This window comes from Lingula anatina, chromosome 8 (assembly GCF_051362555.1).
Source record: "Lingula anatina isolate TDL-2025a chromosome 8, LinAna3.0, whole genome shotgun sequence".
In the NCBI taxonomy this organism is placed as follows: Eukaryota; Metazoa; Brachiopoda; class Lingulata; order Lingulida; family Lingulidae; genus Lingula; species Lingula anatina.
In genome coordinates, this window is record NC_141774.1 from 626,413 (window position 1) to 649,643 (window position 23,231).

Consider the following 23,231-nt stretch of genomic DNA (forward strand, 5'->3'; position numbering starts at 1 on the left):
AAACTTGTGTGACGATACTTATGTGTGTATGGTTCAAATCTGTAAAATAAAATAAAAGAAAAAAATGCTTAAATAACTGACAAAAACCCTAGAGCACATTATATATAGATATAAAGAAACAAACAGATAAATAAATATATATATAAATAAAGTGAATACATTAAATAATAAAGAAAAATGACACTTCTTTTGAAATTATCCACGAGTCCACACCCAAATTTTACTGAGACTTGTAAATACCACAATATATTTACCTAAAACTAAATGTTCACTCAATATTAATTGATGACAATGACAGTTGTTAAAAGCAAAGTACATGAAACTTACAATTTTTTTGTCCTCTTTTTGTATGACAAATTTCTATCTTCTTGGATGTCTGCATAAATTCAACTGCTTGCATCTAAGCTGTCTGTCTAATCAACTACTCATGCTAAGTGGTAAGTGGCAGTGTCTATTATTAATAGGGGTGTGTGGACTATACTATATGGTAGGGGTGACAGGTTATGTCCTTTACACCGGCCCCTTAAATGTGAGATTATAAATTGAACATTTACCTAATATACTTCTAAAGGACAGAACTTAATTCTATGTATGAAGTACATTTTATAATATAAACATATCAGTTATATGGTACATCTAAAGTTAACTATACTCCTTAAATGTCAATCTTAAACAAAGTAACACAATGTCCACTGTTTAATTAATGTTACATTATCCAATGTCCTTCATGGTAACCTCCATGAATTATTGTCCTCATTGATCACTTTCCATATCTTAAATGTCCTCCATGAATATCCTTTCCATGAATGAAATCCATTGTTATAAAAGTCTCTGACTTTAACATAAACTGAATAATAACTGAAATTCAATTAACATATGTTATCATAGTCTCTGAACAGTCCATAATAAAGCAAAAGTAATGAAACAGTCTCTTAAGTCTCTTAGTCTATAAATCATACAGTTCTGCATTCTGAGACCTCTTCCAATAAGCACAACTTGGTTATGGGCCTCATCAAAGTTGTGTTGACAGTTTGTACTTCTGCAGATCTTACATGTCCATCTCTCCCTTGAAAAGTTTTAATGACTGTTGCTATTTACCACATGTTTCTTGGAGTGTTGTTGTCTGCAATTAAAGCATCACCAATCTGTAAATCATGTTTTATAGTAATCCACTTTTGTCTGCTTTGTAATAATGGCAAATATTCTCTCACCTGTTTCCAAAACAAATCTGCAAGGTACTGTATGTGACGCCATCTTTTACAACAGTACATATCTTCCTTCTGAAATCTACCAGGTGGAAGTGTTGGGCCTGAACGTAAAAGTAGCAAATGATTGGGTGATAGCGGTTCTGGATCTCTGGGATCATCTGAGACATATGTTAGTGGTCGACTGTTCACTATGCTTTCCACTGTGCACATAAGTGTAGAGAGTCCTTCGTCATCTAAGGTCTGCTCTCTCATGACTCCACTTAATATTTTACGAATTGTCCTGATCTGTCTTTCCCATGATCCACCCATGTGTGATGCTGCTGGTGGGTTAAAGTTCCACTTAATCTCTCTCTGTCTGAAAAATTCACCTAGTTTTGTTTGGTTCCATCACTGTACTGCTTCTTTCAGCTCCCTATCTGCACCTGTGAAGTTTGTGCCATTGTCTGAACTGATCTCCTTGGGGATGCCCCCTCGACTGATGAACCTCTGTAATGTCCCATAGCAAATTTAAAGCTTCCCGCACACTGTTTCTGTGGATGGGCAGCAGATTCACAGTAAGGGTTTCTGCGGATGTGCAGCACGCCTCATTTGCATGGTAAAATACGCACCTCCCGCACACTCCTTGCACATTTCCTGCACACTTACTGCACACCCCCTACACCACAACCAGCACACTTCTTGCATACCTCCTGCGTACTTCTTGCATACCTTCTGCGTACTTCTTGCATACCTTCTGCATACTTTTTGCACACCTCCTGCGCACATCTTGCACACCTCCTGCGTACGTCTTGCATACCTCTTGTTCACTTCTTGCACACCTCCTGCGCACTTTTTGCATACTTTCTTGCACACTAATTTAAATATTTTATGACACCAATTTAAATTTTATTCACTTGTTTTCAATTAGTTAATATTAATTCTACAAAGACAGGTTCTGAGTTACATTTAATAACATGTGCCAACAGGTATAGTTTAACCTGTTTATCAACAAAAAACAAGAAATTACAGTCATATATTGTGCTTTATTAATGAAATTAAAAAATCGAACAAAATCAGCAAATTCCAAGCCATGTCCATATTTCTCTTCTTTACGTCTTTCTGCCACATTTCTCTTCTTTACTCATCCTGTCCTGCTCCGTCCATCTAAAAAAAGAGTATATCATAAAATCTTACAAATTTACCACACTGTGCACAATGCTTAACATCCAAATCTTTAACATCCATGTGGAGGACAAAAAACCGTCAATATACACATTACTGTTTGAGAAGTCCTACAATCAAGTTCAAGTGTTTATTGTTCATATAAAGAATAGGTAGAAAGGTAGGCAGAAAAATGTCTTGGATAGTTAAAAAAAAAAATGCTAAAACTGCTTTGAAGAAAACTTTATATATATTCCTCACACATCTATGTTATGTATGAAATCTGAGGGTTTATGGTTGCTTTCACTTTTTCCCTTATTTTCAACATATACTTGTTGAATGATGTAATCAACTTGCAGTTAGTGTTGTTCTCTTTTAAAACTTACTCTGCACAGCTCTTTCAACTAGAAAATCCTTCACAAAAGAAACTGTTGCTTACAGTTCTTGTGGGCTGAAAAAACTCTCTAGTAACTTCTTTATCACAAAGGTACTTGACTTTTTGGTACACTTTGTGAGTGTTTCGATGAGCCACCAACTTTAGATATTCACAGCAAAGCGTCCCTTCCGGCCATGTCATGCCAGCTTCTGTATGTTGTCTACTCTCTAGGATCACCTGAAATAAACAATTATTCAACAAATGTCCATTTGTTCAAGTAACACAGTAAGAGACAGATTTTTTTGAGATTCAACTGCATTTGAAAAAACATTGTGAGCAATTGATCATAGTTTTATAAGAAATGAAGAGACTAAACAGTGATTGCAATCTATAACCTCATTTCTTAGTTGGCTAAAAGAGAAGTACACATTATAAATTATAACTTATTTAATGTAATATAGATATAATGTTAACTATGTATACTACAAATTAGATCAATTTTCTCATTTTCAATTTGATTAGATGCCCAAATGATCCAATGCATTACTGTAATACATACCTTCTTCAATCCAATTTTTCTACACTCTGTACTTTTCCACTATGCTCCTGAATTAAAACTGGCTTGATAGTAAACAGCCTTCACTCATTTTCTGCTTGTATCATAAACAAAGACTTAGACAGGATACCACACATCTGATAACACCAAATAGGTGGTTGTTGTAATTGGTACAACAATAGCTGCAGGAATAGAGACCTAATAATAGGTGTCAGGCTAACAAAAGAAATTCACAGTTGTTGAATCTGTGGTTGGTGGAGTAGGGCATTCTCTAACATCAGTTGACTGTTAAACCCTAGGCTTAAAGTGTGATTGAGCATGATTTATAATAAAATGTATCTTTAAAATATTAATTTGTCCTTGTTTCCCACCCTTTATGAGGGACAGTACTAAACCCTTTATGTTCACTTACTTTTACATTACATTATATATATTAGGGTGGATTGAAATTACACTTTTTAAAACAGCCAAGGTCAAGTAAAATCTGACTATAAACAAGATTAAAATCTGACTAGATAAGGTTGACTTTCAATATAATAGAAGATGTTAGTAAATATCACGTAAAATAGTAAAAATACACTTACTGTGTTTTTATCTTTTTGTGAAAATTAACTAGCAAAGTCAAGATTATACTAGTAGGAGCCATGTTTAATTTATCACAACCCTAGATTTCATGACTGTTTTTTATACATCCTGATAATAATCTTTTTTAATGGTGGGCATAGCATTGCAAAAGTTGTGATTTAGTGAATGAGTTTAAAGGGTTGATTAGGCATTTTTCTATTAGATGTTGTTAAACTTATATTGCCCTTGACTTATTCTCATACCTTGCGTGAGGTAAACAGCATAGTTTAATTGTTAGAACAGTACATGTACAATTTATAACTAGCTTTACATAATGTTATTGATTTGTTTGTTGGACTAATTTGGCTGGATTTCTCTCTTACCTGCGATATAAATACCCACTATAGCTCACAGTAGTGTATTATTAATCATAGTGTACTTGCCACTTATATATGATAATAATTAAAATTTTATATAAGCATTGATTATTTCTAATTGACGGATATAAAGTAAAATGTGTATTGGAGTATTTTGTTTGTGTAATTGTCAATAACATTGCATATACATGTATCTTGTATTGGTACATTTAAAATAATCAAATGATAAGGTTTTTACTCTAAAATAGCATACAGTACCCTGATAAAATTAAAAGCTTGTTGTATATATTCAACTCACACAACTTAAAATTTCTAAGTTTCCTGTACACTTGTTGCACACTCCTGACAAATTTGAGTTTTCTGCACACATATAGCAAACTCCTGATGAAATTGTAAGTTTATTGCATGCTTTCTGCACACAGCTGTTGAAAAACCAAGTGTCTTGCACATTTTCTGCACACTCATGACAGAAAAATTACATTTTCTGCACACTTGTTGCGTACTCTTGATCAAATTTTAAGATTATCGCACACTCTCCGCATGCTTCTATTGAAATACCAAGTCTCTTGCATACTTTCTGCACACTATCTATACTTATAGAAGTGTGCAGTAGGTGTGCAGCAAGAAATAATTTTTATCGCACACTTCTGCACACTCCCCAAAGCTGTCTACTGCACACTCTTGAGTGTGCCGCACATGTCGCACATGTGCAGTGCATTTGCAGCACATGTGCTGCACACTTTTCATTTTGCTAAGGGGTATTTATGAATGAACTGGTATCCAGTGAATGTGCTATCTCAATGTGAATAGCCCTGATGGTTAAACAAGTGAAAATGCACCCATATCGCTTCACAAGTTTTCTGCCTTGTTTAACGTGGAATGATCCAAAGTAGTCGACTCCTGTGTATGTGAATGGCGGGTTTCCAGGTGTGACTCTGCTGGCAGGCAAATTGGCCATCTTCTGTGTGCTGCAGGGAGATTGTCTTTTTCTGCATATGTAGCAATCATTAATTACTCTGCGGATAGCTGTTCTTGCTCCTAGTATCCAAAATTGTTCCCTTGTCATTGATAAAACACATTCTCTACCTGAGTGACCTGAATCAATGTGGAACTGTCGGATCAGCAAATCAGCTATGTGATGTCTTGGTAATATCATTTGATGTCTGGCGTCATGTGGTATTGGAGCTTGAGTCAATCTTCCTCCTACTACAAGTACACCGTCTTCTGACAGCTGAGGGTTCAGACGATGCAGATTTTTGTCTCAATTTGGCATTGGTAGGGTCTGATTTCTTGAGTGCTGCTATTTCTTCGCTGAATGCTTGTCTCTGTACATATTTGATGATTTCAATACTGGCTCTTTGTAACTCATCAACAGTAAGTGATCCACTGTCATTACTTGCATTGACCTGTACTTAAGCTTTTAGCCAGTTTTTGAAACGTAACCACCAAGCTACATCTCTTTTTAGTCTATACCACGAAGACTGCCTATGAATTATCTTGTCAACAGCCGTGTCTTCTGATCTCTGAGCCTGAGTCACATGTGAGGTGACTTTCACTTCCAGAGCCATGTCGTTGTCTGCATGTAATGTGTCACCTGGCAAACTTGGCCACTGCTCTTCATTTTTCCGTAGGAAACTTAGCCCTTCTTTCCATCTCTTGTTATGGAGAAGTTGGTCTGCTGTTTGTCCCCTTGAAACGTCATCCGCTGGGTTGCTTTTGGAATCCACATAGTGCCACTGGTTCGGCTGTGAACCTTCTCTGATTACTGCCACTCGATTGGCGACAAAGGTCTTGTACCGATTGTCTTCATTGGTTATGTATCTCAGTACTGTTGCACTATCTGTCCAAAAAACAGACTCTGAAACGCTGATGTCAATGTGCTTGAGTATCACGTGGTTTAATTTCACTGATAATGTCGCTGCCATTAACTCTAGTTTTGGTATTGTCACTTTCTTGATTGGTGCTAGTCTTGATTTGGCCATCAATAAACAACAATATACTCTATCTTTACAGACGGTGCGAAGATATGCTACTGTTCCATATGCTGTTTCTGATGCATCAGAAAAGAAATGTAAAGAATGATCAACTATGTCTGTGTCAACTGAGAATTGCATATGGCTCATTCAAACAACTATGTCGTACTTCATGTGGCAATAGAACTGTAGGATTGTCTTGACCAATTAGCATAGTAACATCCTTAACATCTACAGGCGGTATTTGCAGATCCTTGAGGTGTGACCACTGCCTTATGTCTGTGGGCGTTGCCATGTGTTCTATGTTGATTGGCAGCTGTGTTCTGGTGAATACACGTGGTAGTAACACTTTATCACTTCCTCCAACTTGTTTGACTTCCAAGCTCACCACTGCAGTCTCCGCTTTACTGTTGGCCCTTTCAAGTGTGGTTAATGACATAGTGGTGCTGGTGATGCTTCTAATCTGTAGAATTCTACATAGTTCGACAGAGCAAAATGAATGGGTAGATCCACTATCAAGAAGAGCATTTGTTGTTACCTCAATTGGCGAGTCGACTCCTCTGACTGTCACAGGAACTATGGGTAAAACAACTCTGCTATGGCTCATCTTGCTGCTTGGATGGGAGTCTTGACCTATGTAACCACTGCTACCTTGGGTTGTGTTAGAGGTGCTCTATGATGTGTTAGTTGCAACTCCTCCTTGGAAACCTGGCACTGGCATATGGAGAAATTTTGTGTGTCTTTTTCCGCAGTTTGGAACTGAACAGACTCTTTTTAAACCACATTTCTGTGCAACATGACCAGGGTTAAGACAATTGTAACACAGCCTGTTCAAACGTACAAATCAACCTTCATGCCTTTGAATATATCACAACCAAAAAGAGAATGACGGCCACTGCACTGGGGACAAATCTTATCAGTTTCTGGCCTAGATGTGGTCTGCTGTGGCTGGAAACTGGATGTTGTAGCACTGTAACTGGAGCTCCTGTCTTGACCTCTGTTTGGCCTGCTTTTCTGAACTGTTTTCTGTTGATCGAAGGGGTTACCATAAACTGGGTCATTTGCTTCATTAGCTGCATCCTGGACAAACTGAGAGAGGTCCTCTATAGTGGGTTGTCTGTCCTGTCTGTGTATCCCTAAGACCTGCTTCCTCCATCTGGACTGAAGATAAGCTGGTAACTTTGCTACTATTCTAACAAGTGCTGACTGGGTGTTGATTTCTTGGAGATGATCACTTGCCTTCAAAGTCTCTAGACATACTTGTAAATCATCAGAAAAGTCTCTTAATGCCAACTTATCATTGGGTTTTATGTACGGCCCTTCGGATACCTTCTTTATCCAAGCTTCGGATATAATAAAAGAGTTTCCAAACCTCTGCTTCAGCAAGTCTCTTGCTCTCTTATACCCCAGGGCCGGCTCCATAGCTAAGCAACATTCAATCACTTTCTTTGCTTTTTCCAGAACAATACTGAACTAACCTCAAAAGTTTTGAAGCACAGTCAATAGTTTCTTTTTCTACCACACTATCAAATGTACGTATGAAAGACCAATATTTCAGTGGGTTGCCATCAAAACTGCTCATCTCTGTTTTAGGTAAGAGTGCAATGTCCATTAATCTCTGCTGTATCTGAATGGCACTAGGTACACACTCCTCTGGCTTAACACTTTCAACCCATGCACTTATTTCTTCCTGGGAATTTGGTTGAACTGCATCATGTTCAGCAAGGTTTTCACTGGTGAGGTCATCACTAATACTCTGGTTACTGTGGCGTGCAGAGAGTAAACTGTCTGGTGCCTTTTGCTCTAATGCTTCCTCTTCTGCTGCTGTGATAGAAATGTCTGCCTCTAAACGTAAACTTGCCTTCCTCTGTCTCATCTGCAAATCTTCCAATTCCCGCTTTAACTTAATTTCCATCTCCTCCTTTTCTAGCTGCTGTGCCTTCAGTGCTGCTGCCTCTACCTCTAATAGTTTTCTTCTTGCTGCTAACCTGGCCTTCTCACTGCTGACTGATACTTTGGTTTTTCTGCTACTAACATGACTACGGGCTATGGCTTTCTGTTTCGATGTATGCAGACGACAGATTGTAGAGGCATACTCGAAGTTAGAGAGAGCGAGAGAGAAGTGACACAAGCGCCATTGGAACTCAACATCCGGGGCTTTATTCTAATAACAAGGTCAAGGTCACTACACAGTAAACACAGTAGTGTAACATCCCCCTTTTTTGAGGATAAAGCTTAACAAAGAAAGAATGTGCAATAGAAACAATATCAAACATTTTACAGTAATGCACACACTATTTCAGTTCTCAACAGTTACAGTTCAGTTCATGTAAAGCAAATGTTCATATGCAGAATCCTGATAAAGAATTGATGAAACTTTCATCAGTTAAGTTGAAACAGTAATAAATGTCAGTTTGAACTTTGAGTTTTATGATTTATGTTGTCCCTCAACATCAACAAATGAACAGTATCTGCACAACACGAAGTTCAAGTTAGAAACATTACTTGACTTGCTATGAACAAAATCACTTTGGAACAAAATCTTTAAGACATACAGGCTTTTTAACTGTTCTAGTAGATATACGCGTAGGCACAGTTGCCTTCTGAGACTTATTAATAGGGGTGTGTGGACTATACTATATGGTAGGGGTGACAGGTTATGTCCTTTACACTGGGAATGGCAAAAATAAGCATTTTGGTAAGTTCCAAACACATAAAGGGTCTGTTCATTTTTGTATTAAATACACTACTGCAGTACCTTGTCATTATACCTTTCTGGGGTTCAATATGATTATAACAATATCAGGTACAATTTGATACCCATACAGTCTGCCTTCAAAAGTAAATTTGTCCATATATTTTTATCTGTATCCTCTATATTAATGTAAACATTTTATGTTGAAAGTAACCCTTATTGATAGCTCGTAATTACTTGCTCTAGGATCAATTTTATTATCGATATGGCTCGTGGCATATCCACCCAGGCTATTCATTGGGCCTATGCTGGATGCATATGTTCCTTGTATATGTGTATATTTTTATGCATATCTCATATATCCGTTTACTTACTTGAATTACCAGGTCAGGAAATTTTGCCATATGTACCTTAAGCTACCTCTGTGTGGTCCTATTAGTTTCCTTTGTCTTTAAGTTACCAAGTTACCAAGGCCAAGGAGTAGGCGGTCTAGGACGTTGGATGCCTCCAATGTGTGCTCTTCTTCCAGCAAAAGACAATTGGCTACTGGTGGAAAGAAGCCGAGAGACACCACCGCACTTTCTTCTGAGACAGAATCAACGGCTACTTCACCGGTTAATGACGATTTGTTGACACAGAGCATTATTGCTGATCAAAATGCATCAAACACAGATATTCCGAGCGCTACTACTTCTTCTGGCTCCTCCCTGCAAGAGACCAACGTTCAACAGCAAATACCCAGTATCAGCAGTCTGGTCGACAATGTTTTTACAGGTGAGAGTCATGTCACTTCATCTCTACCTATTCATTTAACTGATGGCATTCCGTTATGAGCTATTATTCTACTCCAACTGAAACAAAAAATTGGAACACTGAGTTGATAGACTCCTTCCCTCCAAACATAATGATGATTTCGCTATCAAGGTCCAGTCGATGAAATTTGCAGAAATTGCCTATTACCCTTTACACATGGATTGATGCCTTTTTGTTTTTTTCAGCGAATTTCTAACAAACATTTCCATATGATTCTGAAAACTTACTTAATTTCGGTTCAACTATTAGAGAATTAAGTACGCTACAGTACCTGATGCTAATCCTTGGCGTATTTAAGATGACGCCTTTCGCAAATTACGAGCGACAACACTGCTCATGTGGGAAAAAGTAATCCCTGAGTTTGGGTTAAAAGTGGCAACCATGAATACCCCCCCCCCCCCCCCCCTTTCGACTTCCCTTTCGTGAAGGCATCTGTTTTGCCTTTAATAAAGGGGAAAATGTGCTTTTAGTCCATGTCAATACAACACTGTTGACAGCCCTGCCGGGGATCTTATCTGAAAAATCATATGTCTCCAAAACCCCGCCTACAAATTTTTCTCCCAGCTCCAATAGTTCATTTCCAGTTACAGGTGAACTTCAAGGTTATGATACACATAAGGTAATTTTTCTCATCAATAGTATTTCAAAGGGTTTCTGCCTTCATTTCACCACAACTCCTAGCATCCGCGCTCTTCATAACCATTTATCAGCTCGTACTCATCCTGAAGTGATTTTGAATTACAGTGAATCGGGTTTATTCTCAGAGCGGATTGCTGGCCCATTTTAATGTACAGACACAGATGTGTCTGTACATATAGCCGTCATCTGCGTCTGTCGTCGTCTCCGTGCACTTTTACCGATTACACGATAAGCTTGTTACTTACAGAATTGATGAATATTCATAATACGCAGGTCAACTTCGAAAATCAGCATGATCGGGCCATTTTTAGGGAAGTTATGCTGTTTTTTTCACTTTTTTCAACATATATGCAACATTGATAACACAATATAAGAAAAACAGATTGGCCAATTGTCATTATACTCACAGGAGTGGTCAATCTTACTAAAATGCAGGTTGAGTTCGAAAATCAGCATAATCGTACCATTATTTTAGAAGTAATACTGTTTTTTTCACATTTCCTCAGATTCAATTCTTAGGCATGTGAACAGTCTCATTATTGAAGTAATAAGATACGTAAATGTGTTTGTTTGATATTTCCTGCATCTTTACAACATTGTTAGTTGATTATGTAAAAATGATAGTAAACTTGGTATCATGTATTGTGTAATAAAGTGTCAAAAATGGAAATAAACTCATATGATTGCAGTTTGTCAGATTCAATCGTCCACTATGTTCAGAATCTCAGGATGGAGGAAATTGGACATTTAACACTGTTCTATGGATACTTTTCCCATCTTATCAATTTTCTTAGTTGGTCATATAAAAATGGCAGTAAGATGTTTATTTTGTTTTATGTTAAAAAAGTGTTAAAAATGGAAATAAACCCATTTCAGAACAGTGCTGTCTTGTTAGTAGTTAGAAGGTACTTCAGCGTACAAAAGAAAATGACGTTAAATGACGTAAAACCTTTTGTTTTAATGACGTAACAGGACAAAGAAAAATTATAGCGTACAATGGGGCATGTTTACGTGTCGCCATGGTAATTTGATGACGTCACTTGATTGTTTACACGTCACTATGGCGATTTGATGACGAGTCTGGGCACGTCTCCTGATTGTTTATGTGTCGCCATGGTAATTTGATGACGTCACAGGATTGTTTACGCGTTGCTATGGCAATTTGATGACGAGTCTGGGCATGTTCCTTGATTGATTTCGGGTTGCCATGGTAATTTGATGACGTCACAGGATTGTTTACGCGTCGCTATGGCGATATGATGACGTATATGGACATGTTTATTGATTGTTTATGTTTTGCCGTGGTAACTTGATGACGTCACTAGATTCTATAAAAGCAGAAGAGAAAGAGCTATTTGACTATATCAGTATAAATCCTGACATAAAGTGTACATACACTCCACCAGCATAATGTCTCGATTCTTCAAACTCAGTGATGATCTCATGATTACTGTTTGTCAGAGCAAGCAAGGGGTTGCTTTGATTGTCTTCAGCGAATTGAATACAATGAACAAGATTCGGCTGTTGATAGAGGCATGGCAAGATTTCCAACAGATTGTACCTGTTGTTCAAGCTGCTATGAAAGAGGACACTGAAATAGACCAGCAGGTGGGAGAAAACCATGGCGTCCAGGTGATGTACGACATCGAGAAGGAGGAATTGCTGTTGAAGATCGTTTACCAACCAGTAAGTCAGGCTTATGCTCCGATATACGATGTAACAATTGATAAAAGCACATGGGAAGCACTGCTGACCAAAGTAACTGAAATAAATGAGGCACGTAATCCCTCCGACATCGACTAGTTCCGAGTCCAAAACTGGCGACGATAAAATGTTCGGGGCAGAGAACGACGTAGAGGCAGATGTAGCGTTAGTTAGTCTCATCTACGTGAAGTTCATTGTGAAGAATTACTGAATTACTGTCCATACAAGGAAGGTTCTGCACTGGATGCATAGCCGATCACGGATCCCAAAAGCATCACATGGATGGATGCATGGCAGACTGGGACGTTTCGGTACACATCTACTTCACCAGGGCAAAAGCTGCTGTGAGCCATGGAGAAATACTTTTTTCAGCATATATGCAACACCGTAAACACAATAAGTGGAAAACGGTTTTACCTTTTGGTTTGAAACTTACAGAACTGATGAGTATTTATAATACGCAGGTCAAGTTCGAAAATCAGCATGATAGAGCCTTTTTTATGGAAGTTATGCTGTTTTTTCATTTTTTTTTCAGCATATATGCAACACTGATAACACAATATAAGAAAAACAGATTGGCCAATTGTCATTGTACTCACAGGAGTGGTCAATCTTACTAAAACATAGCTTGAGTATGAAAATCAGCATAATCGGGCCATTATTTTAGAAGTTATGCTTTTTTTTTCACATTTCCTCAGATTCAATTCTTAGGCATGTTAATAGTCTCATTATTGAACTAATAAAATGCGTAAAAGTGTTTGTTTGACATTTCCTGCATCTTTACAACATTGTCAGTTGATTATGTAAAAATGATAGTAAATTTGTTATTGTGTATTGTGTAATGAAGTGTCAAAAATGGAAATAAACACATATCATTGCAGTTTGTCAGATTCAATCATCCACTATGTTCAGAATCTCAGAATGGAGAAAATTGGACATTTAACACTGTTCTATTGATACTTTTCCCATCTCATCAATTTTCTTAGTTGGTCATATAAAAATGGCAGTAAACTGTTAATTTTGTTTTATGTTAAAAAAGTGTGTTAAAAATGGAAATAAACCCATTTCAGAAAAGTGCTGTCATGTTAACATTTTGGCATTTTCAAGATGTGACTTTAAAGTGCCATGGTCCTGAAGACCTTTGCTAGTCACATTTTCTGAATATCCATGATACTAATATTTTATTATTAAAATTGATGGTTATTATGCTGTTAATCATTATGTAATATTGCATCAAAATTTGAAGAAACCCCTATTTTGGGCACTGCTCCCATGATGACCATTAAGGAAAATCATGTCACTCACTGTTCTCAAACTTACAGGAAAGAAACATGGGACTAAAATATAGCTTCAGTAGGCAATGCAGTCTGTTTGGTAATTTTTTCTGGCAGTAAAACAATTTTTGTGAAAATTTAATTTTTCACTTATTGGCATTTTCAAGGTGTGACTTTAAAGTTCCATGATCCTGAAGACCTTTGCTTGTCACATTTTCTGAATGTCCATGTTACTAATATTCCATTATTAAAAATTGATGGTCATTATGCTGTTTTAAAAGCATTATGTAATGTTGCATCTAAATAGAAGAAAAGACAAATTTTGGTGCTGCTGCCATGATGACCATTATGGGAAAACCGTGTTATGACTGTCAAACCTTTAAAAAAGAAACACAGGACTTAAATGCAGAATGAGTTGGAAAAGCAGTCTAATTGGCTTCTTTTTCTGGAAGTTATACATTTGAGTGAAATATTCATTATCTATTTGGCATATTCATTGTGGGACTCGGTGCTCCCATGGACATGAAGCCAAATGGTAATCAAATTTTCTACATGTCCATGCTATTTATTGTCAATAATCAAAAATTGGTGATAATTATTCTATAATTTATTATGTAATGTTACATCAAATTTGACAACAATATTTTTGCATTGCTACTGCAAACATTATGAAAAGAAAACTGTGTTACTTATTATTATTTTTAACTTACAGGTATGATTTTTAGGATTGGCATGTGTTACTGCCAGAGCAGTGTTTTATAGATAAATTTTATTTCTTTACTTCGGACGCGCTACTCACTTGTTTGTCGCATCGGTGTTGAATAACAATTGTTTTTAGCGCGCTTATGATAATGGAAGTAATATTCTAAGATGGGCTAGGGGATTTTGCCAATAGAGGGCTTCGTGTGAAAACTAGTTATTTTTCATACCACTTGGTGCGCTGTATTCCCATTCACAAAATGATGACGTAGACATATTAAGCTGAAAATAGCGGTAAACTTGACAGCAAAGAAGGTCCTATTCAGCCCGGGAGCCACCGGCTCATATGACGGTTATTTTGGAGAACTTTAGATTTGGCCTCGTTTTCAAAACCTGAAGCGGCGGCCTACACAGATTTGGCGGGAGAAGCAGGCATAGAGACAGGTAAGATGAACAGACGTTTATACGCTGACATGTTGATAATTTTACTAATGCACTTGACAGAACGATAAAGTATATTCTCAAGCTATGTTTTATATACCAAAGTAGTGTTTAAGTATCGGTTTCACTGAATCTTCTGTCAAGTTACTGTCGTGTTCCAAAATGGCGGCACACAGAACCCAAATGTAAACACGTTCTTTTGAATTGTGCCAAATGCAGATAACAGTGATTTTTCTTTATCTGTTCAGTTTTTTTAATAGTTTGACATTTGATTTTGAACAGGTAAAAAATTTAGGTAGGAACCTAACCTGTAACTTATTGATTTTCTACATTTCCGACAGGTAGTATATTTTGCAATGTTCAGTGTAACTACATGGGCAGTCTTGTGTTACATCTTGAATGAATGTCGTAGTTAAATATTGAATTTTTGCATTTTCATGCAATTTTTTTGTGTTTTGAAGTTAACTAGATTAAATACTTCATGAAATGACAGTGTGTGTGGTTGGGGCGATCACAGTAGAGTGAATGTGGGGGCAGTCTTGCCTCATGTCTTGTATGAATGTCACAATAAAATATTGAGTATTTGCATTCTTATGCTTTTTTTTTTTGTGCTTTGTTGTTTATTAATAGAAATGGCTTGCAAAATGACATGTAGTATAATTGATTCTGTATAGATAGATATATAATGAGAGGGGGATAGGTCACTTTTGAGGATATGAAAGCCATTTTTTAGATATTCTGCATATTCCTTTTCATGCTATTTCTTTGCATTTTGATTTAAGTAAGATGAAAAAAACAAAAAAAAAAATAAAAAAATAAAGTAATATTTTGAAATTTCCATGAAAAAGGAGTGAAACTTGTATAAACTGATAAAAAATATTTATCAGTTATTTATTATTATCATGTACAAGAATGCCCAAAAAACAATTATAACAATTAAGATGTCAGTGTTACAAAGCTGAATATACATGTACATTGCCAAGTAGTGAGTAGCTTTTCGTATCAATTTGTTGGTATATATCACTTGAACATATTTTTTTATTTTATCATAAAGTGAATAATATATCATGCCCAAGAGAAAGCTTAGCTAGGACATTTACCCATGTGTTTTCCTTGTGGTCCCTGTCCAAGGTGTGGGAAAGTCGATTTATAGTTGTTGGATGTTGATGTCAGTGAAAAGCAGTGTTATCTGCCCTGCATGTGTGTGCATGGTATGAGTGTGGGGCCACACATGCTTGTAAATTATAGTTGTGAAAGATACAAAATTGAAAACCAACCACAAGCATCTTTTTAAAAATATGAATAACAAATTTTGACTTTTAACATGTTTGCCCCTTTGGCAGGGCACAAATGTACGATATCAATATGGGGGAAAACTTGTTAGTCAAAATGAGTTTTATTACATTTTTTACCCCCATTTGTTGACCATTTGCAATACATACGTGCATACTGTGCATCATAAAATGCCAAGTGCTATAACATTGTGTATATGTTTTCAAATTGTGATAGCCATCATAGGCAAATTTTTGTTCGAAGGAACAGTTTATTTTTGTTTAAAATCTCCCACACACACAAACACATAGGTTATAAGTATGTGAGGGAAAAATGTTTCATGAAAAAAAGAACATTATATTAACAAAATTCCTCCTTTGTTTTAACTTATAAATATTGTGTACCAGTACAATAATTAGTGTATTATAGTTGTGAACACTGTAGTTTGTAGACTTCAGAGCTTCATTTAAATGGGAATTTAATTGATTTGAAGATTAGCATGTTTGCCACTGCTCAGCTCTTGATGATGAGCTCATTGATCAATATCGATACACTTTTAGAGTACTGTTTTAGATAATTCGATTGATACCAGCTTCCCTATTATCAAGATTGTGGTTTATTATTTATACTGATTTTAGTGTGTGTTGTTGTTGTTGTGTGTGTGTAAAGATATATGCAGTTAGAAAAGTGTTTTTGAATGTTAGTTTTTAAATCTTTTTAATGTTTTAATCTAATATTTTTCTAGGCTTGAAGAACATGAAAGGGACCAGGATTAATCATTTTGCCATTCCTTGGCAATTATGACAGAAGCTCAAGCAGCTATCATGAAGCCATAAATAAAGCTATTTAATCCTTTTAAAACTGAAAACATTCTTTTAAAACTTGGTTACAGTTCTTTCTAATGAATAAAATACATTAACAGATTCATGTAACATCATTAAATGTGAAAGTTTTTAAATGAAGTTTGGCTGTGAAATCACCACTATGACACTTACAGAAATAAATTCAAATGAAAATATAGACTGGTACAGGACTAACTGGTATCAGTGAAATAAATTTCTGATCCCAGGTAAATTAATAAAGTAAAAAATAATTTTTGCCACAAATATACATGTATATTTGCATCAGCTTTAATCCCTGTTGGCTTTCACAATATTGATATTTTTGTTGATGATATTATGTTTTAAATGTTATATAGTGGTTCATATGTAACAAAAAAAAAGCAAATTAAATTGATAAAAAAAGTCTTGTTTGTTTTGTTTTTATTATTATTTCAATAAAAAGAAACTGGCAGCGGATGGCCTCATGTAATAGATAAATGTTTATTTACAAAAAAAAAAAAAGAAATGTTTGTATTTTCATATTTCCTCCATTCTTCCTGTGCAAGCTTCTCTTCTCTATATAGACAATATTGTGCGGGTGGGGAATTCAAAACGAGGTTAGATTACAACATGATTGTACTAAGTCAAAACGAGGCTGCCTTACGGTTGTTGCAAGTACGATTTTTTTTTACATACACGGGTGTGAATTGATTTGTGCCATTCCTGGATAACGGTAAAGTTCCTTACATGCTTACATTGACAGAAAGCTGAATAAATTTGCCACAACTTACTGATAATTTGAAGTTGGAACCTGTTCTCTAAAAATGCAAGCATTAGAGGTAAAGTTGAATTCCCGTTACAGCTTTGGTAAAACTTCGATTTCAAATTCACTTTTGAACACAAAATAGGGTTTAGATCAACTCGAGGAACATCTCACATCATTTGAAATTTATTTCTAAAGATGACAGTATACATAACAAAACTCTCATACCCTTAGTAGTCGAGATATTCTACCGTTTCTGACACCCTATAAATCTCAAAAAAATGCACGCAATTCAAATTCTAGAACTTCCGGTTTGGTTAAAAGCCACCTAGCGGCAGACCGGTGGCTCCCGGGCTGATTTGAATATATTATATGATATTTACGTGTTTGAATAATGCATATTATAAATTTTAAAGCTATCAAGATGTTTCCAAGATCTTTAAGAGAAAATGAATTATTTGGTCATGTGAGGTAGAAACATAATCATTTACTATTCTTTTTACAGGTGTTTCATTCCATGTGAGCCTTCATGTAATGTTCAGGATTGTATATGATGGAGACATGACTTATTTTTTGTAAGGTTACCCATATTATCTTTGAATAGGTAACTGAATATGCTTTAAAAAAACTTTTTTTTGCCTATATATATAATATTTCTTTTGACTTATTTTTTTCCTTTCCATTATGTCTCAAAGGACATTGTTTTTTGTGGTTGGTGTTATAAATTAAACCTCAAATAATACAATGAAAAAATTGAATTTTATTTTAACCACCTTTAAATGTGCTGGCACTTTTAAAAATACATTGATATATATGTAATAGTTTTTTAAAAAAGGTTTCCTTATTTATGTTAAAAAAATAATTCTCAATACTTTTCTTTTTCTACAATTTCTTTTTTTTTTTTTTTCGTACAGGTATAGGTTTGGTGGCATTTAGTTTGTATAATTGTTTTTTATCCCAAATGGCAATGTATGAATAGAATAATTTGAATTAAATTCCACTTGCTTTTAATTTTAATTTTTTGTCTGTGTTAGTGATATAAAAAGACCTGAGAATGTTATGTGACAGAGTTTGCATTAGATGAGGACACGTACTATGCTGTCTTGGTAAGTATTCAATCCATTATATGGGACTCTCTTAGATTTAGATTTTGGATTTGGGTTGTTTTTACTAAATTGAATGAAGGCAGTTTATCTCTGCAATAACTGTAACTCTGCTATAAGATATGCTTGACATAAGGCAATAACAAATCTATATAATTTTAAAATAATCCTGTTTTAATAAAAGAAATCGCTACATTTGTTTGTGTATTAAAATAAGTTAAAAGACATAATTTGGAGAATTTTAGTATTCTGTATTAGATCTGATATTTGACTTATTCTCCACCCAACACCAATTTTTGTATTTTGTTAAACATGAAGACATATTGAACTGACTAGGACTTATTATTTTTTTCACTTGTGTCTATTGTGCTTAGAATTGTGGAAGAAAGGAGGGTAAATTCACCTATGTCAATTCCCTTGGAGATACTGACCAAGAAAAGGACATTATCACAAGAAACTGGGGGTAGTTGAATATTAAAACAGTCTTGTCATGTAAAAAATGTTATATATTGTATTGTATTAATAATTGGTTTACAGGGGTGGATCCAGAGATATTTTCTGAGTCTTCCAAATTATCTTTGTCGATCCATCTTCCATTTTTGACCGTCTTCCAAAGGAAAAAAGTAAATACCCACCAATGTAAGCTCGGACCTTCTTCCAGAAGACCCTGAAGACAGTCTAAATCTTTCATCTGCCCCTGTGTTTATATAAATTATGTTAATTATATGTGCAAGGTGCAGACAATTCAATATTATGATTGGGTTAATAGGTATAATTTTTCTTGTAATGTATTTTCAGCAACTTCTCCAGAAGAAAAAAAAGGGTGCCAGTTTGTCACCATTGAACATGAAAAACAACTAAATGGCTACACTTGTCGGCTGTGGTGTACACATGTGAGTTATGCTACCTAGGAAGCACACATTTCAATATAAGTTCTAAACTTGTACACCTCTAAAGAGTCCCCAAGGGGATTGTAGGCCAATGAAATAATTTTTAGATTTAAATTTTATTACTTAGCTCCCAAGCAAGGATTAAACATAATTCAATATGACCAGACCATGTACATAAACACAGAGCAAAAATATAAATGCCCAATGTGAATTTATTAACATTTTATGAACAGCACAGACAGTTACCCGTAATGTATTGAACATCAAAATCACTTTTGTGTAGACATATTTGTATATATATATATATATATACATTAAACCATTGTGTAGGGATTTTCCTTTTTTCCTGGTATATTAATAGAATCATTATTAATTTTTATTCAGGCAGTGCAGTACCTGTTGGAATATGGCTTGGGCAAATTAACAAAGATGTGCCATCCAGACTTTTTAATGGGCTAAATGTAGCCATTCTGGTTTTAAGAAATATTGGTATGAATATGGAATTTAATTTTGTTAAAAAAATGATAATGAGAATTATGATATTTATTTATTTATTAAGTAAAAGTTGGATGTTAGATTTAAAATACAAAAAATGTAATTCTAGCTTGTATTCATATTTATTTTCAATAATGTATTAATATTTAAATTTATGAATTTAATGCGTTTGATTGCTTTAAAGTTTTTTATGCCCTGAAAAAGCCTTTAAGGATCTCTCAGTTTTTGACACTTAAAATTCCTGGACTCTTGTAGCTTCCAAAATAGATGGGGTCATGTTTTCCCACCTGTCTGTCTGGAAATGTCACTGTGTTGTCCCTTTGGTTTGATGTTTAATGCTAATAACTAATATAGTATCTTTTTCTTGATTTTCAGTTGTTGCAGACAAAAGCCACTTCAAAATAATACCTATCGGCATAAGAGCAGATTAATTTTGTCATAATGCAACACTTGTGACAGTTTTTTTTTAAATTATACAAGTGCAAAAGGGAATCTTAACTGGCCCAGTGAATATAACTGTGACATGTCGTTATTTAATGCAAAAACAATAATGGATCCAGAATAATTCTGTAAGAGACCACTACTACCAAATCCTGGAAATAATTTTACTATTATATACTGTCATATATATATATATATATATATATATATATATAAAGAATATTGAATCAAACTTTTGCATTAACTGTGGGGGGTCCATTACATTTTTTTATTGTTACTATTTCTATAAGGTGCAGATGGGATGCTGTGTTGAAAATGTTGTCTGGGTGATTGACTTGTTAAAGAGTCATGTGCACTGAATTAGGGGTATAATATGTACTGTACATTATTTATGTCCTTATTTTTATATAATTGTGGGAAAATCATTTTTAGATCTGAACAAAACACTGCAAGTGAAGTAATGAAAATATTGATATACATGAATACAGTTAAATTGTTATTTAAAATAAAATTAATTTTGGGTGGTTCGCAACATTTTTTTCACTTCCAAACCCAAGGTCTCTTTATTACCTGCAGTAAACACACCTTATGCAGTTTATCTAAGAGAAATCAATATACTTGTGCAACAGTAACTTAAAATGGTTAACCTACTGATTGTTGTAAAATATATATTAAAAGATGAGGCTCTCCTCTTATCTTATTTTAAATGAATGTACATTGTACTGTGTACTAGTAAAGACAAGTGTGAATTTTATTTTAAGAATAGATCACATTAAATGATAAAATGTTGACCAAATATTTATATAATTTTGTTTATTTACAAGAAAAAGTATTCTACCCAAGAGAACAAATAAGTTCAGATGCTTCCCCCAACTCTGAAGAGATTATCAGAGGTTAGTCATCTGTGAAGGTCACATGGTTAAGTGGCAAGCACAGATTCCAGAATAATTGCAAGAACCACCATTTTGGTAGTAAAATTGAATTTATTATATTTCTCTGAGTTGTTTACAAAGTATTCTAAGTGAAATATGAATCTCCTATATAAATGTGTGTATGTAAATAAGTATGTATGCAATATATTCCCTAATTGAGATTTATTAAACTCCCTTTTATCAACTGCATCTTTTTCTTTATAATTTTTTTAAACCACTTTTTTCTGTGGGTGACATGGTAATGCTAAAAGTACTATAAGTTTTATGAGAATAAATATATTTTTATAATACACTTTTTCAGTTTTTTGCAATTTTTTAGTAACCAAAGACATTGGTTAAAAGTGGGAATTCCTGTGCAAAACTCTCGACCCAATATGTCTCACAGGTTTAAACTCAGTAGATTATATATCATGCAAAGCTCAGTAAAATAAAAAATACACAGTGAATAAAATATTCACTTCTACGACTTCAGTTACAAGATTCCTAACAGGAAAAAGAAACAAAAAAATTGAATTAATAAAGAACGAAGGAGTGTTTAATCAAAAAATATCCATAATCCATCCACAAATGTCTTTCATATCGAAACTGTAAATTTATATATATATTTTCTTTTAACATTTGTCTTGGTAAGAATGGATTAATTAAATTGTTAAATTATACTTTGTTGGTGGCAATAAATTGGAAAAATAACAGTTATTTTTTTTATATACAGCATTTGCTTTTATTCTTCCTGGGCTAGCATTAAATTCACAAATCGGGGCCAAGAAGCAAGTTATAGGTTTACCATTATAAACTATATATACGTAGGACAAATCCCACTTTTCTCAACATAGGATTGATACTACTACTTAGAAATAATCCATGCATGTCAGGGGTGGATCCAGGATTATTTGAAGGGGGATCTGGCTTTTTTGGAATGACAGGTTGCAGATGCAAAGCTTGTGGGGAACCCCCTTAAGACCATCCCGGGGCCCCACATTACATAAAATAACTTTTTATGATATAACCCTCAGGGTTTGGGCTCGATGGGCTCACAACTTTGGATAACGCTATCTGCAATACTGCTACAGAGATTCCCAGATTCCTCGTCTTAAATTCTGCACTCGGAAAAGAATGAAACGACTTCATGTTGTAACTTCAACAGAATATATTTTAATTACTACACTAAAAGTTACATGATACAAGTATGACTTCTCTACTCCTCCTCTAGCTATTGCTCTCAACATACTACTCTCCTCTACTACCTATTCTACCCCTAACCCCCTATATTAAAATTTACAGGGTTTTTATGCTAAACTTTATCATCCATCACCTAGCTTAGAAACTGATTGGTTACTTCATACGCAAGGCCACCTTCGTCCAGGTGGGCATTCCTAATAAGACCCTGTAATCTAGTTTTAACAGATTACTGGCTTCGGAACAAAGGACATAAAAATTTGAACTGCAAGGTGTGAAGCATTATCTGAACAACTTGTACAACTTGGCTACAACTTGGCTTCCCATGTCTGAATTTTATGTAACAATGGCTTCCTCTGATTGAGTTAATGCAACATCATGTAGGAAAGTTTTCAAAGTACTAATTACACTTTTTTTCTATATTATGGTTCCTGACAAGCTGACCCTCGTTCCACCTCTATAGGGCGAACAGTGCTATTTATTTTAAAAGAGACCAATGCATTGGTGTGATTTTTTGCAGAAATCGAAAGGGGGGTCAAGACCCCTCCCCCACACGCACCCCCCCCCCCCCCCATCCACCACTACATGTTATTCATTAGAAATCGATTAATAAAGTGTAATTATAATCTGTTTAATTTCAATTATCCGTAGATTATCTATGCTCTTAGATGTAATTGACAATTTCAGCTGCAAAAGAGTGAGAGGGTACTAATTACCCTCAACAATTCTCAATTGGTAGTTTATACAGTATACTCGGTTGATAATGCTGATTGTTTTGCTCATTTATAAATAATATAATACACATTTTATGTTATTCATAATGATGTGAGCCCCCCCCCCCACCTTCTTCAGTTGCCAAAGTCGACACCCTGAAACATG

General features: G+C 35.0%; 2 protein-coding genes and 2 long non-coding RNA genes across 8 annotated transcripts in view; 2 read left to right on the forward strand and 2 right to left on the reverse strand.

The window, feature by feature from the left end:
• Positions 1-23,231, forward strand: part of LOC106165417 (uncharacterized) — a 76,689-nt gene that overhangs the window by 23,693 nt on the left and 29,765 nt on the right. For both annotated transcript variants that reach the window (XM_087019109.1, XM_087019108.1), the window contains exon 6: positions 9,346-9,663. In XM_087019109.1, coding sequence (XP_086875235.1) covers positions 9,346-9,663 — 318 coding nt within the window. The remainder of the gene's footprint in view (positions 1-9,345; positions 9,664-23,231) is intronic.
• Positions 1,241-5,472, reverse strand: LOC147760142 (uncharacterized). The gene is made up of 3 exons (XM_087019033.1): positions 4,974-5,472; positions 1,939-2,059; positions 1,241-1,694 (listed from the first exon to the last, which is right to left on the reverse strand). The coding sequence occupies exons 1-3, from the start codon at positions 5,375-5,377 to the stop codon at positions 1,596-1,598; spliced, it is 624 nt and encodes a 207-aa protein (XP_086875159.1). The 5' UTR covers positions 5,378-5,472; the 3' UTR covers positions 1,241-1,595.
• Positions 2,211-3,003, reverse strand: LOC147760143 (uncharacterized). Its single transcript, XR_015335681.1, has 2 exons — positions 2,735-3,003; positions 2,211-2,351 (listed from the first exon to the last, which is right to left on the reverse strand). It is a non-coding gene; the product is annotated as an uncharacterized LOC147760143 (long non-coding RNA).
• LOC147760144 (uncharacterized) lies at positions 17,683-21,468 on the forward strand. Of its 4 annotated transcripts, none has more exons than XR_015330806.1 (6): positions 17,684-17,919; positions 18,350-18,421; positions 18,793-18,881; positions 19,217-19,311; positions 19,693-19,797; positions 20,179-21,468. It is a non-coding gene; the product is annotated as an uncharacterized LOC147760144 (long non-coding RNA). The 4 variants fall into 4 exon arrangements; XR_015330807.1 differs by having other exon boundaries at positions 17,684-17,890; XR_015330809.1 differs by lacking the exon at positions 18,793-18,881 and having other exon boundaries at positions 17,683-17,919.

Coding starts and splice junctions, on each gene's coding strand:
- LOC147760142 (XM_087019033.1), bottom strand. CDS start 5,377: ATGATATTACCAAGACATCACATAGCTGATTTGCTGATCCGACAGTTC. Junction 2,060..4,973: donor TCATTCATAAATACCCCTTA/GCAAAATGAAAA, acceptor TATTTAAATTAG/TGTGCAAGAAAGTATGCAAA. Junction 1,695..1,938: donor GTGCAAAAAGTATGCAGAAG/GTATGCAAGAAG, acceptor GGGACATTACAG/AGGTTCATCAGTCGAGGGGG.